Below are 15219 nucleotides of genomic sequence, written 5' to 3' on the forward strand. Positions count from 1 at the left end.
TCAAACTCTTGTTTTCTCTGCTGGCTGTATAAGAAAGCAAAGCATCTTGCCCTTCTTGTAAACATCTGACTACAGTCCAGTTTGTATTCTTGATATCTTTTTTTATTTTTAAAACTTTTTTTTTTAGATAAGTATGCTGTCCCTGAAAAAAATGACCTTCTGTAACCAGAATTGCATGTCTAAACATTTTCTTGTTTTAAAACCTTAGCACAGTTAGGACAGGATATATTTTGGATTTCGTTTGTCAGAATTAGTAAGGATGTTGGTTTTTCTAAAACATGGATGTAGAGTAGACCTTCTGGAGGTCGCAATCTGAAGTCTGTTTAGTTTTGCTGTAGTTGGTACTGTATTGGTTAAGATGTGTGTGTTATGTAATGGGTTTTTTTTGAGGTTAACCAGCACTTAGCTTTAACATAAGCTATTTATTTTCTTTTGAAAGTTTTCTGCATGTGCTTCTAAAAATGGTTACCAGAGTACATGCAGTACATAAAACTGATCCAGTGCTTCTAGCTTTATGATGACTAATAAGACAACAGTGATTTGAATTATTAAATATAACTTCAGTGTTTGTTTTGGTAGTATGGAATACCTAGAATACAAACTTTCTACACTTAGCCTCCTTATCTCTTCATAAGGCTTAAGCCTCTGTCACCTCGTTGTCTGCTGGGAAGATGGCTGGCTCTGCATTTCCAGAGCAGAGGCCAGGGCTGTTCAGTTGCTGTGTAGTTGGAGATAGGCATGAATCTAGGATGTTGCCTGCCCTTCCAGTCTGCATTTCCTTTTCCTTTCAGCTGTTCTTAGGTCTCTTTCTTAACCTTAAAGTGTCTTCATCTAATTTAAACCTGTCAGTGTGAAAATCTGAGTTTCGAAATAGGGCATGTGTGATGCAGTGGAAGGATTTAGGTTTGCAAGCTCCACAAACTGGATTTTCTACAGAATAGGCTCTTAAATTGGGGTTGACCCATCCGAGTTGCGGTATTGCACACTTTTCTCATGCTCCCATGTTGTGTGCGTTTGTTTTGGGGTAAGAAATGTGAATTTAATGCATGCTGTGAATTCTTTCCATAGTGAAAGTACCATGGATGGTACCAGAGTGAAGACTTGATCATGTGTTTATGAGTGTTTTGAACTCCAGTGGGTTTTAGTGGAAACGGAAAATCCCACCGCCTGCCTGGGTATAAGTTTTGACTTCTCTAAAATTCATTCCAGAAAAGAAAAATGTAAATTGAATAAGTGGTGGCTAATGTGAACATAGTCAACTGAGGGAGATGTGCTGGAGAGCAGGACCCCCCCCCCAACAATACACAGCCAAACAGTTACAATGTTAAGGGAAACCAAAGCGTGTTTTAAGTAGTTCATTGTTTTAAATGATGTTGGATAGGGGTAGTAGCAGGAGCGTTGATCAGAATCAACTTTAAACATAGTTCCCCAGTCCTGGTTTCTGAACAGAAATGAGTAAGCAACGCTGCCTTGATGCTTTAGGCTGTTGTTTGTAGATCCAAGTGTAAAAGAATGTGAAGAAATATGTGAGGGTTTATGTGAGGCAGGGCAATAATTGTGTTCTTTGTCTGATGTCCATCATTTGCTTTTGTGCTCCATATGCTGATTGATTGTAAGAAAGTCTATTCCTTTAGACTCACTAGAAGATTTAATGAGATACTGCCAAGTCACTTGTTCTATTTTGTGGGTAGATAAAACTGTTGATAGAAGAATTGCTGATTGTGAATTACCACAGGAAATTATTTTTTTGGTAAACGTTACCATTGCAATCTAAACCATATATACACATCTTCTTCGAGTAGTGTTAAAGCTGTACTTTTTACATTACAAGCATAAAATGGCATTACTGCTGGGAGGAATTGGTCCTGTCTATTGGAGGTTGATCTAACTTTAAAACTAACTAAACAAAAAAATTAAAGAGGGGGAAGGCGGCATGGTAGCAGGGGGACAGCAGGCTTTTTTGCTGGCTTATCCTGGTGTAAAGGTGAGTATTTTTCTAGCATTTAACATACAAGGGAACTGGTTTGGACAGGTGATCCAACAGTGAATTAGTTTTGTTTTCTGATGGTGGTTTTGTGCTTGCTCACTGGCATGTGCAAAACTGTCAGTGCAGAAAAGAGAGCAGAGCTTGTGATCACTGGTGAGGAAGACCTCAGTTGCAGTAGTTGTGGTTTAAATGGGTTTAAGTTACTGTGGGATTGCAGCTCAGAATTTGGGTCCCTGCTCTGAATTGCAATGTGAAGCCACATTTGCTTACTGACCTTTTAGTCACTGTTAAAAAGCATCAAAAGTTTGCAAATACCTGATGGGCATTCATAGTTGCTTCATGACTAACTTCTCTGTGTTAAAAGGCTATGCCTTCTAATTACTTTAAAGCCATATTTTAGTTTTAGCAGCTGAGAGAACTAACTTTTTTAGCATGAGAATTTATGAATATATTAGTCATCTAGTTGGGTCAAAGAGAATATCATTGCTTCCCACTGGCTTCTTGCATTAATGACCATCATGTATGAGATTTTGTGTCTGAGTTACTATGGTCTTTCGGTGGTGAGTAGTTACTGTCCCATATTTTGAATTAGTTCTTCATAAGTGTCTTTTCTAGCTTTGAATTTAGTGCTTTCTGTAACCCCACTGGTTTGATACTTCACTTCTGTCTTCATTAAAATGCTTGTTATTGCTTTTGTTGATTAAACTTAACTTCATTTCAGTTCTAACAGAAAGCATAAATATAGCTTTACGAACTTAAGGGAATTCACTTGGAATTCAAGTTCAGGATTAACTTTCCAAGTGATCTGGGATAAAAAATGTCTTGCTGGCTAGTAGTCTTAAGACTGTGCATGGAACTTCAGGAACAACATGATTTCTTTCTAGCAATTTCTGAAATTGTTAGAGGTTCTTATTGCTCTTTTTAGCCAGTAGTTTTTTGTGCCTTTGATGGCATGGCACCTTACATATACCTTGCTTGCTGAAACTTCATCTTCTGTTCAATACGCTAAGGTTATTCTTTCAGGCTTTCACATTTGGGAGGCTGAGGAGGCTTAGCCCGCTTCTAAAATCTGTTTGTACTTTCATGCTAATCTCTCTGTACCAATCTCTCTGTACCTAATGTCTGCCTCACTCAAAAATATTTCTGCTTGACAGTTTCTGTGATTTGCAGCTCCCAATCAATCTTGTAGCTGAGCTTGTCAAAAAACTGTTGATCTGTGTTCTGTGCAGCATTAATACTTGGTGTTTGATGCTGTATTGATAGCTGTAGGAAGCAAATTATTACATAGGTGACTCGTACAGTGTCCCCAAGTAAACTTGTTTAGCTGGTTCTACTCTTAAAAATAAAAAATAGTAATTGTTTACTGGGCAGAAAGATAATCCTGAGCGCACTGACTTCTGAGTGTCTGAAACCTGCAACCTCGTTATGCCATGGATCAGCTTCCTAGACTGGGGATTTTAGGTGGGTGAAGGAGAGAAGAGCAGTAGAATAGGTGGACTAAGCAAGGAGGTTCAGAGGCCAAGTTACATTCAGTTGCGTACAGCAGGGTCTGGGGCACTGTAGTTTATGGCAGAGCAAAGAGCACATCTTCACATGTGGGCTTGGTGACGAGGGACAGCGATTGCTGACTTGTGGCTGTTGTTACCTCTTTCCTAACCTTTGTCTGTCCTCTCTTCAACTGATTGTGAAAAGAGAGCAGAGGGGAAAATGTAGAGATAGCAGGCCTGGCCTTGTGTTAGACCTCAATTCTTCTGTGTTCTTGTCCCTCCAAAATACTGTATATTGCTGGATTGGAATCCTTCCTCTGAGGTTTTCATGGTTCCTCTCTACCTAGCAGTTGTCTCTTCTATAGGATATGGGTAAAGTCTTTCATGGAAATGTGGGTAAAGCCATACTGCTATTTTGATTCTTCTAAGAAGTAGGTAGTAAACATTTTAGAGGTCCAGAGAGAGCTTTTAAAGCTTGGACAGTGAACTAGGACAAGGGGTAGAACAACTGGTGAGGGGAGGGACAGGAAAGTCGTTAAAACAGGAACTTCCTAAACTGGTTTTACCATGTCCTGCAGCGACTGTTCTTATTAAGTTTAGGTGGTACCCTGAAAATAAGGGGTAATTTTGATCCAAATTTGAAAAGCCTATCATGGGTAATTCTGATGTTTGGACAACCAGTGTATTGGTGATTTAGGATTATAACTTTTGTACTCTGGTAAACTTGTAGTTGCTTGGTGGCTTATAATTACCGCGTAGCTTTGTTCTCAGTCCGCAGGTCTTGACATCCTCCTGTTCTTGTAATATGAAATAACGCTCATTTAACCCCAGGCAGTGACTAGGACCACACAGCCACTTGCTTGCACCACACCCCTCTACCCACCTCTCACTCTGTAGGGTAGGGAGAAGAGGGAGAAAAGAAGGGGTGAAAAACACCTCATGGGTTGAGATGAAGACAGTTTAATAAAATAGTAAGAGGAAGAGGAAAATAATAATAATAATGATAATGGTAAAAGAATATACAAAACAAAGCAATACAACACAAATCACTCTCAATACTGGATGATCGGTTGCCCAACCCAACCCGAGCAGTGATCACGAATCCCTGTCCCTGGCCAACCCCCATTTATATACTGAGCATGATGTCTATGGTATGGAATATTCCTTTCGCCAGCTTGTACTATCTGTTCTCCCTCTCAGCTTCTGTGGGAAGTTGAAAAACGTCCTTGACTAATGTAAACATTACTTAGCAACAACTACAGCAATATGTGTTATCAGCATTCTTCTCATACTAAATCCAAAACACAGCAGCTACTAGAAAGAGAATTAACTCTATCGCAGCTGAAATCAGGACATCTTCCTCAAAAAAACCCATCAAACTGCAAAAGCCTCAGATATTGAGGTCCTAAAAAAAAGAGGCGGGGGTGGTCTATGTCAAAATATGCCTCATGTAAAAATTAGTTTTTAGCAGTTTATGTAGATGTGTGCTTTGTGGATGGTTAAATAATATAAAAATTTTCATGCCCTGTTGGCACTATGCGACATGCAAAAATAAAGCCATTCACTGTATCAAGAAGCTTGTCAACTGAGGCTGGTAACCAACAGCAAGTATTTGTTGTTGTTAAAATAGAAATTAATATTCCTGTGGGTGATAACAAGGAAGTTGTTTGAGTAATTTGAATTGGGTGATTTTCATGTCAGTAACTGTGATTTAGGGGGAAGTATAAGGAATGTGTGCTTGCAGGTTGGCACACAGGTGTAGGTGTGGAGAGGTGGGCTGAGTCAGAGAAGGAAACAAGTGGAGTATTTAAACTTTCTCCTCACAGACAAGGAATGACAGGGAATTTCTTGAGAGATCAGGACACTTCAGGGAGGCTGGGTTCTAGACCATCTTAGGCAAGAGTGAGAAAGTAGAGCCAAAATTTTGAACAATGTCTAATTAATTGGCAATAGCAGTCTCATGTGGGATGGGTCTTTAGGTAAGTCCTTTTCTTGGCATTTGGAGCTACTTCACTAGGTACAGAAAAGATAGCAAATAATTGCAAGTCCTACTGAAATATGTAGTCTTAGATGAACTGTGGCTTACTTATGTGTGTTAGGGAAACAAATTCTCCTGTGAGGAAATTTGGGCAGTAAATGATATTTAACTTTAACTATGGTAGTTTTCTTCTTCAACTCTAGTATTTTCTAATGTGACAGACTAGCGATTGGCGGCTCCTCTGCTGTTGCTGTTAAATGGTGTTTTCTCTCCTAGGGTTTGGACGTGGCAGAGGGAGAGGAGCGGGGAGGTTTTCAGCCCAAGGCATGGGGTAAGAAACATGCAGAGCACAGATTTTGGCAAGGATCGAACTCAGTGGCAATATTAATTGACAGTATTAATATTGCCAGTGTATGTATTAATATTGCTCTATGTTTGATAAACCAATATGGATGCAAAAATTCAACGATCTGTTAGATGATTAATGGATTATTTTTGTCTTAAACCAGTATTTCTAGCTAGACATAACTATACAAACCTAATGTAAGTTCACTCAATGTTAATATATCAAACTTGGAGAACCCATTTGTACCTATCAGTAACAGCCACATAGTTTCTAGGAGGCTGAAAGTTCTGTGTGGTGCATATAGTCCTAGGTCAATTTTAAAATAGATTTGTTTTGGTGTAATGTAGAATGTGCAGGTTCTGCATAAAACCAGGAAGTCTAGCAATTATAAACTTTCTCCCGTTTTTGAGGTTTCATGTTTTAACTGTTTGGACATATATGGACCCTAAAACAGAATCAAAAGAAGTTATTCAACAGCTCTAAAGTTTGTTCTCAGTTTTGTTGGAATAACTTGCTTCACAGAAGTGTAGCCTCCACTACTTCCACTCAGTGTTTGCCTTTAATGACATTTCGTGTAATATCAGTGATGTCATAATGAACAGAAGGCTCATTCTGCTTCTCTAATAATCATCATACTTCTAGTTGATAAAATGAAAAGAGATTTTTCTTCAATAATCCTTTTTCACCTTTAACTGCATCTGAGTATTTTGGCAGATGCAGCTAAAAGGTGAAAAAGGAGTGCATTCTGAAATAATCTTACTGGTGTTCTGACTCCTGTTCTGTGCAAGTCTGGTGCTCTGTGAAAGGAGATGATGCTTGTTTCTCATCAGTCAGCCACCTGCTGAGAAACTGTCAGCTGAGAGGGGCTTATCATTGTGTATGCTCTATACATATACATATAATACACATATACATATAATGCATATACATATATAATGCATATACATATATACATAATACATAATAAATATACATAGAATGCTCTATAAGACTGGGAGGAGTAGGTATGCTTTTAACTGCTTTTTCAGGACCTGTTGTTCTGATTCAGTCTCTCTACAGTAATTTTTTTTCAGTCTCCTCACTTTTTTCTCCTCTTTTCTCCCTTTTTTTTTGTCTGTGTCTGCTCATAGAGGAAAAGTTTCTTTTGAAACGAAAGCTATCAAGATAAATTATGTTGAAATCGAGATGTTAAATCTAATACAACTTCAGCTAAAAACGATGACGCTTGTGTTCATTGAATGACCCATGTGTTCTCTTCCATTTCTTAACTTTTAAAACTCTAGGACGTTTAACCCTGCAGACTATACGGAGTCTTCTGCCACTGATGGCTTTGGGACAAAATCAGAGATTTGGGAGACTGGTCAGAATGATGCAGATGATGGAACTGGTAAGATGCTTCAAGAGTGGAAGGATTTGAATGAAGACGTGTAGCAAATTGCAGTTAAAATAACTGTTCTGTTAGTGTTCAGTTAACTACTGAAAATGTGAGTACATCTCACATGATACAGATAGTAGTTAATTTTTATAGTTTAACTGCTACTAATGTGCAGAGCACATGTTGTAGGCCTGCGTGACACGCTGATTAGAATGAAGGGAAGGCAATCTGTAACTTTTTTTGGTTTAGTACTAACAATCCCTTGAGAGATTTGAAGAGTTATTGGAAGAACCTTGTATGTGAAGAACTGTTTAGATATCTTAAGTACTGCTTAAGAGCTCACCTAATGTTGTTAAAGACTAAATCCTGCTAAAAGTGATTGGTCCACAGGCAATGGGCAGTAGGGTGTGAATATCTAAGTAGAAGAAGAAAAAGAAAAACTGTTTTCAACTATGAATTCAGTCAGTGACACTGGGATGGCTTTGGAAGCCCTACCTGTACAATGGAGAAATGTAAGGATGTGAGTCTCTGGGATGGAGGAGAGTTCCAAGATGTGCCACCTTTGAAGAGAAGAATTACTAACTGAAGTATGAGTAGGCACTTGCATGGAAGCCAAAAGAGCAGTCTGCCAGTCTGAAGATAGAGGCACCTGTGTGTTTCTGTATGAAGTTTCAAGTGTGAATTACGTACTCCTGGCTAAAGGCAAAAGACAGACATAGTTTGGAAAGGAACCATTTAACGGTGGTCTTGTGGGGATTCAGAAATGAAGAATGTGACCTGCTTGTCTGTGACTGGGAAAACAGGATACCTTGCTGCCTCCCATATTCTGTGACAGCAGTTGAAGACAAAGGAAACTCTGTGTCAGGATGGAGAAATTAATGTACGTTACGCTATTGTCCACATGTGGGAACCACGGAGTGATAGATTTTTATCTTTTTTTTTTTTAACCCCAGCAAAGGGTCGCTCTTCTAATCTCTTCATTGCTGAAGCTGACTCAGATGATTTTTCATCAACCTCTGTGTCAACTGTGGAAGGAAAAGACTGATTCTGGAGGCCAGGGTGTGGCTCCATTGAGCTCTGCTGTGAGCTGCTTGATATGCAGCTTTCTAAACTCCATACAAGCCATTTCCCAGTTAACCAGAGAAGACAATAACAGGCTCAGAGTTTAGGAAGACTTATTAGGCAGCTTTCTTGTCACTCTGAGTGCCTCCTAGTCCAGTGTGGGAGAGTGGCACTGACTATATTAATGGTTATTGAAAGGTAGCTCTTTTGCCAAATGCGGCATCTTTCCAAGGAATTACTTTTGAAATTACTTGGTGCTATAGCACAAACAGAAATTCACCTTTTACTTTCACTCATGTTAGTTTTTCAAATAATTTTATCAGATAATGAGTTAGAAAGACAGCTAATGATTTGAAAATTCTCCTACGAATATTGATACTGTTGTTTGCTATATGGTAGCGAAAGGCAGGGTATGCAAGTATTGAAGAAGCAATAAAGTTAACTCACTAAAGAAAGAAGACAGACAAGAAAGGCAGGAGGAGGCTGGACCAGAGGTAGAAAATTCACTGGTTAGTTATTAATAAATGCAGCTGTAAGGCTGTGGCTTACAAATGACTTTGACTTCTGCTCCACTTCCCAAGTGCGCGCAAATGTTTTGTGACTCTCCCTGCTAACTGCCTTCATGTGCTTTTCCTATGCAACCTCTGTTCCTTCTTGTAGGCATCTCCTCAGTCTTCACTAATGGAATTATGCCTAGGAATAAGAGTAGCTTGGTGTGGCTAAGCAGACCCCTGTAAGAGTACGCATGTGTCTACGTGAGGGGTTTGCTGTTGAGCAAACAGATTGTTGGAAATTCAGAGTGTACTAGTTGATGTGTGGAACTTCTTTTTGGATGCCAAGTGCATTTTTGCTGTTAGGTGACGTGCACATGACACAGAACTGCACTGAACTTCAGTAACACAACTTAAAGCATATATGTGGAAGTTGGGGAGCATGGTGTGGAGAAGGTGAGAGAGAAGGCATTTGGGAATTTTCTCTGTCGTTGTCAGATTAATGGTTCTTAGGGGTGTGAATGAGTAAGTGTCAGTGTGGGTATTTCTTGCAAACTCATTTGGTTGGTTGAAATTTAAACTAAACTAGTTGACTGTAAACGTTCTTTTTCGGTGCCAAGTACCTTTTTACTGCTAATCTTAACTTACTTTCAGTGCAAATGGAAAAGATACCATAACTGACAAAACAAAAATGTCTCTCTATATGTGACTATAGGAAGAGTGTTTTATTTTACAGTGGGTCTTCTTTAGACAAGCCGTAAGAAAGTCAGAAATAGCTGCTGAGGCAAAAAGAAGAGATTTCTTTAAAAAGAGTAGGCTTTAAAAGTTAGATCAAAGGCATCTTGAGGGTTATTGAGGAGGCTGCAGCTGGGGTACTAGTTCTACAGCAGAAGAGAGGGAGGTTGGAAAGAAGATGGGAGCAGCGGTGAGGGGAAGGACAGTTGGACAAGGTGTGGGGCTGGAAGCAGTTCAGCTGTTGATTTGGCTGGTTAATCACAAATACTAGTTTTCAACTGTTGAGTTTTTTCCCTTAATTTACATAACAGCACTGTTAGTTACAAAGCAACAGTCTCAGTAACAAGTTAGTTACGGATGTGGAATTACTAAAGATGTGAATAAGGGTGATGTGTATGTATGGAAATCCATAAACCCTGCAATTGGGCTAGTGTACTCTTATCTAGTGTCAGAGAAGAGTCTACATCGTGGAAGAGCAGTGTGTAAATCCCTCTCTTTATTCTTCATTACCCAGTCCCATTTCTTCTTTCATCTGAAAAGAAAGAAAACAAAATCAGCTCATACTAGCTACTTGGAAAATTAGTCTTTCATCTCCAGTTACATTGAAAAGGAGATAACTGGGCAACTACCTGGTGAAACAAAAGCAGTTTTGCTTATCAAAACGTTTTCTGAAGACATCATGCAAATCTAAACTCTCTGTGGAGTTCTGAGTATTTACTAAGTATTTCCACTTTAAGATAGTGCTGGGAAATTGTTGCAGATGCCAGAGGATTCATAGTAGCCTGAATGAAAGGTGTTTCTAGGTGCATCATTGTGTAATCCTGTAGAAAAGCTAGCTCGTTCTGTGAAGTTAAAATTTAGCGTTGTTGGTTGAAATAAAAAGAGTAGAAGGCGAATCTTTAATAGTTCATAACATTTAAATGTAATTGTATTCCAAATAATTCAGCATCAGTTTTCCTCCATCCTAATTTTTATAGACGTAATGTACAACTGAAAGTCAAAGAGAAGGGACAGGTGGGAGGAAAAAAAATGAACAATCCTCATCCAAAAGGAATAAACTTGAACAGTGTGATTGGCATTTTCTTACAGGCATGCTGAGTGTTCAGTCTCTTACCTTTTTTGTAGCGTACAAGGCAATGGGAGATCCTGAACGACAAATCAGAGCAGTTACTATAAATAAATTATGTTGGAGGTGGTCACTTATCGAAGTGAGTTAAGAAAATGGTATTGTATTCTGGTAATTTACTAATACCTCTAATTTGATAGTGTTTCATAAATTTCACAGGAAAAACTTCCTTCTTTATCTTGGTTATGAGCAGCCTTAAATGACTCTGAAACTGAAGAACAAAAAGAAAAAATAAATTATAGTTTATCTGTCAAGGAAGAAGTAGGGAATTGTGTACCTTGGAAGTTACAAGGAAGTTGTTTTTGGTTTTTTTTTTTTTTTAAGGACTGCTGTAAAAGTTGGGAGGAACATTTTAAGGACACGTTCAGGTTATTCTAGAATGTGAATGTAATCCAGAAGGAAAGGTTTACTACATAAGTTTGGGATAGACCAAAATAAAATTATTTGGGGTCTAATATCTATGGCTGATTATTCAAAAAAGGGAAGAAAAATACTATGATAGGAAGTGAGGAAATGGAAGAAAATAGCTGAAGGCTTACCAAAAACATATAGTGTACTTTTTATTGGCTTTATAACTTTCTAAAACTGAACTTGTTACAAAGGGAAACAGGAGAGAGTCACTGAGCCATCTAGGTTGAAGTTGCTATGGCAAGGATCCTTGAAAACACAAAGCATAAGTTCAGTGGAAAACAGAGTGATGCTTTGCAAGGCATGGGGGTAAAGGTTGGGAAGAGGATGTATGGAGTTGCAATAATGCCAAGGTGGATTTTGGATTAAAAGGAAATTGATACACTTGTGGCAAGATTGGACTTAGAGTCCCATCCATAGGAGGAAGATGTTAGCAAACTGGATTTAATGCAGAGAAGAGCAGTGAAATAACTGAGGCTCTAAGGATTGATGTGGGAAGGCAATGTTAAGAAGCGGCAGTAATAAACTTAGGAGCTTGTGTAAACTAATAAAAGGATGAAGCGTCATGCTCTGTATTTAAAAAGAGTAAATGCACAGAACTATGATCATAAGTTGGAGCAACAGATAAAAGTTTAAACTGCATATCAGGAAAGTGTCACAAGTGTTAGTCCAAGCAGGTTTGGTCTCCCAAAGGTGGTGGGGAATTCTCAAAAGTTGGGCTTGATTTGTCTTTTTATGTTTCTTTCTATGTTTCTTTGGCAGACTCTGAGCTCCATTCTTAGAGTTCTGGCACCAACATGAGGTTTGTCATCTACAGACACAGGCCTTGCTGTTATTGGTGGGAGATATGTATAAGCAGTGCAAATACCAGGATGTATTTCTTTAAAGAAGAAATATCAGAGGAAGGGATCCTGTGGTGGTCAGGAGAAGGGAAAAAGAATCAACTGTTTCTCTGCTGCTCATTGGTCTTTTCTCCTTTCCAAAATTTCTGTGGAAATGCATGAATTAGAAATTTGAGGCATTGTAGTAATTTTGCTGTGCTGGGATATTATTATTAGTTATTTTTCAAGTGCCTCGAGATTTTGCAGCATGTAGAAACCTCCTAGTTGGGGGGCTGCTTGGAAAAATGTGAGCACGTGATGTTTAGGCAACTCTGTATTGCTCCACAGAGCCAACAAAGAGTGGATGTTACCTTGCTCAGGACCTGCAAAATAATTTTGGATTCCAAGGTATAAACCCCCCCTCTTCTCCTCACTGTGTGTGTATCTGCGTGGTAGGCCTGTTCGCCTCACGGGGTTAGTGCCATTCCACCCTTCCCTGCCCAAGATGCTGTTTTGTAAAGGTGTAGAAAAGAATGCGCTAATATAGTGATGGCAATAGTATGAACTGGGTTTGATGCTGTCTTCAGGGGTCTTGTGTCTGGATTAATGTGTTTCAGAGGGTTCCTGGTTAAGTAAAAGGAGATGATTAAACCAGTAGTTCTTCTGCTTTTGTACTTGAGCAAAGGTGATGGTAGCAGGAACTTTACTGCTGGTGTTTTCTTCGCTTGTGGTTTTGTAGTTTAAATGAAAGCTGTGGTTATTGCTGGGATAACCTTCCCTATGCTTATGCTGGTGGGCAAGGCCTTCAGTCCATTTGTTGCTCTTGCATGTCTGTGTCTGCTTTTTCCTGTGGAAAGGATCAGGTTTTTGCATCTGTAGGATTGTTTCCTGTAGTTTTCCCATTGCCTCATGCTGCGGACTAGGCACTGTGCTCCAGTGTTTAACAAATAAACTCTGCCACAAGTTACAGCAATAAGTGTTTTGCAGCTACAGTGGAAGCTTACTGACTCTTCTGCTGCCTTTATATGAACTATATATGTTTTAAAATAAAATTACTCTAGCAGGGGAAAGGGTTGGGTTGGTTCTGTTCTGAGGAGAGAGTTAACAGGTGGAAAGGAGCCTCCAGAGGCATAGCTTGGGTCTTGAATTTGAGTATATTGGAAGTAGGATTATGGATGTCAGAGCAGGTATTGTGGTTGTTTTTTGTTCAGGCTCTGTGTGAATTTGGGCGTGAAACTGAGAGATCTCATGGGAGGGCCAAGTAACCTCTCACTGTCATTGGGAATGTAGGAGGAAGTTCTTCCAATGTTTGGAATTAATCACTGGTTGCAGACATGCATTCATACAAATTATGTCTGGTACCGTAATGGCTAAGAAATTCCTGAAATAAGACATTAAAGGGGGAAAAAAAAACCTCCAAAAACTTTAAATCTGCAGACCACTTTTCTAGAGCTTCCCGTGTTTTCAATCACCATCTTCTTGCTTTGTGTTCCACTACTAATGAAAACAGTTTTGCATATAAATCAGAAGGGTTGAAATATGACATTGTGCTTTTAGCTTGTAACTGGTTTCTTTCCTTTCCTAAATTACAATAGGAGCATGGAAAAACTCAATAGAAGAATGGACAGCAGAAGACTGGAATGAAGATGTAAGTGTACCTTGTTGGATAGACTGATTGCTTATTTACCTTTTTCAGAGTTTCTCTGTTGTCTTCAAAAACTAAATGTTCGAAGAAGTACATTGCTGTATGCAGACAGTGGTACTTCTCACTGTGTTTCTCGCTGCAATTCCTGTTTTTTTATATATATATATTTTATATATGTGTGTGTATATATATACACACATATTTATATATACATACACATATATTTATATATACACACATATATATGTGTGTGTGTATATAAAAAAGTTTATTTTTAAATAAAATTGAATTAATAAATATTAATGTATTTGGCTGGTGGATAATACATAGTTAATAAAATTTTAAGTTTTATCCCAAATTAAGTATTTGTGAATCATAATACTCCACTGCTAAATGCTGATAGGTGTTAACCGCATATTTCCCCCTCCTATTGTGTAGGGATTTATAGCCATATTATCACATGACTTTTATGTAATGAAGTGCTGAAGCTTATTATCAACTTTAGACTCCTCATTTCATGCTTTTTGTTTAAAATCTGCATAATTGTTCCACTTAGTCCATGTCATGTTCATAATATTAAACAAAACAGATAGTAGTATGCTGAAGTTAGCACTTAATTGCTTCATTCTTGTTTCATCATGATGTGTTGTCTGAAGTACAACGATAGTTTTGGTTCTTGTTTTTTAGTCTTCATGTCTGCAAAGTAGTTGGCATTTGTGATCATCATGTGTGAAAAGTGCATTTGTGATTTTAAGTTTTTAGTTATTGTATTAGAGTTTAAGCAGTTCAGAACACAAACGAGGTAACAAGAAAAAGGGAAAGGGAAACTTAGCTTTTAAGAGGTTTTTCATCTTCTATAGGACTATCCATTATTGCCAGTTTATTTTCAGCAGAGTAAGAGATTCTCTAGAAAGTCATCCTTTTTGCCCCCTGCGGTAGGGGCATGTCAGTGTTATCCCTAGGAGTGTGTGAATATATTGTATAACAGATATGAAAACTCTGTCCTTATCTAATGAGAGGGGTGTGTCTTTCGAGAAAATGAAAAGAAACTCTAAAATTTGTAGGTTTTCTCTATCAGTTACGGCTATCAAAAGCTGTCATCTTTTTTAAAACCTGTCCTCTATTTCTGCAGTGTATGCTAGAGGTAACCTAAGGGCTAAGGATGGTGAAAATTGCTGGCCTTGTTTCTCACCCCTGTTTGATGCTGGTGCAATATAGCAATGTTAGTACAGGAGGGATGTTGAGCCAATGCTGACTGGGGAGAGAATTTTTTAAAATTAATTATTAAACCTGAGTAATTAGCACATGAATCTTGAAAGAGCAGCAGATGAAATCTCTAGCCTGTTGTTAATTTTTATTAATTTTAGAGTGCTGGAAAAATCCCTGTAACCTAGGAGGAGGTTGTTCATGTGCTGATGTTCAGAAAGAGTGAATGAAATGGTGAGCTGCAGACAAATTAGCCAAAAACATCCCTGGGGGAAAAATAAAGGAAAAATTGAATCATCTGATTTAAAAAAACCAGAAACATAAGAATACAGCTTGTGCCATTCAGTGTAGTTTTGTGGAAAATAGGTCCATTTTAAATAAACTTGATCCTAGTCTCTAAATAAATTAGGAGTTAACTGTGAAGATAGAGTATGTTCTTGTAAGAGATTTGATCTCCATCTTTTGTTCTAAAAATAATTACATGGTATCACAAAACACATTAAGTGGATTAATATCTGCCTTGCAAATTTCAGCAAATAAATCTTTTGCTGG

The 15219-nt window shown here is 38.3% G+C and overlaps 1 protein-coding gene across 4 annotated transcripts in view; it reads left to right on the forward strand.

Moving 5' to 3' along the window:
* The window catches only part of UBAP2 (ubiquitin associated protein 2), a 152465-nt gene that overhangs the window by 48419 nt on the left and 88827 nt on the right, over positions 1-15219 (forward strand). For all 4 annotated transcript variants that reach the window (XM_063319813.1, XM_063319815.1, XM_063319814.1 and 1 more), the window contains 3 exons: positions 5729-5783; positions 7082-7185; positions 13412-13464. In XM_063319813.1, the coding sequence (XP_063175883.1) occupies positions 5729-5783; positions 7082-7185; positions 13412-13464 (212 nt within the window). The remainder of the gene's footprint in view (positions 1-5728; positions 5784-7081; positions 7186-13411; positions 13465-15219) is intronic.

Source organism: Chroicocephalus ridibundus, chromosome Z (assembly GCF_963924245.1).
Source record: "Chroicocephalus ridibundus chromosome Z, bChrRid1.1, whole genome shotgun sequence".
NCBI classification, from domain to species: Eukaryota; Metazoa; Chordata; class Aves; order Charadriiformes; family Laridae; genus Chroicocephalus; species Chroicocephalus ridibundus.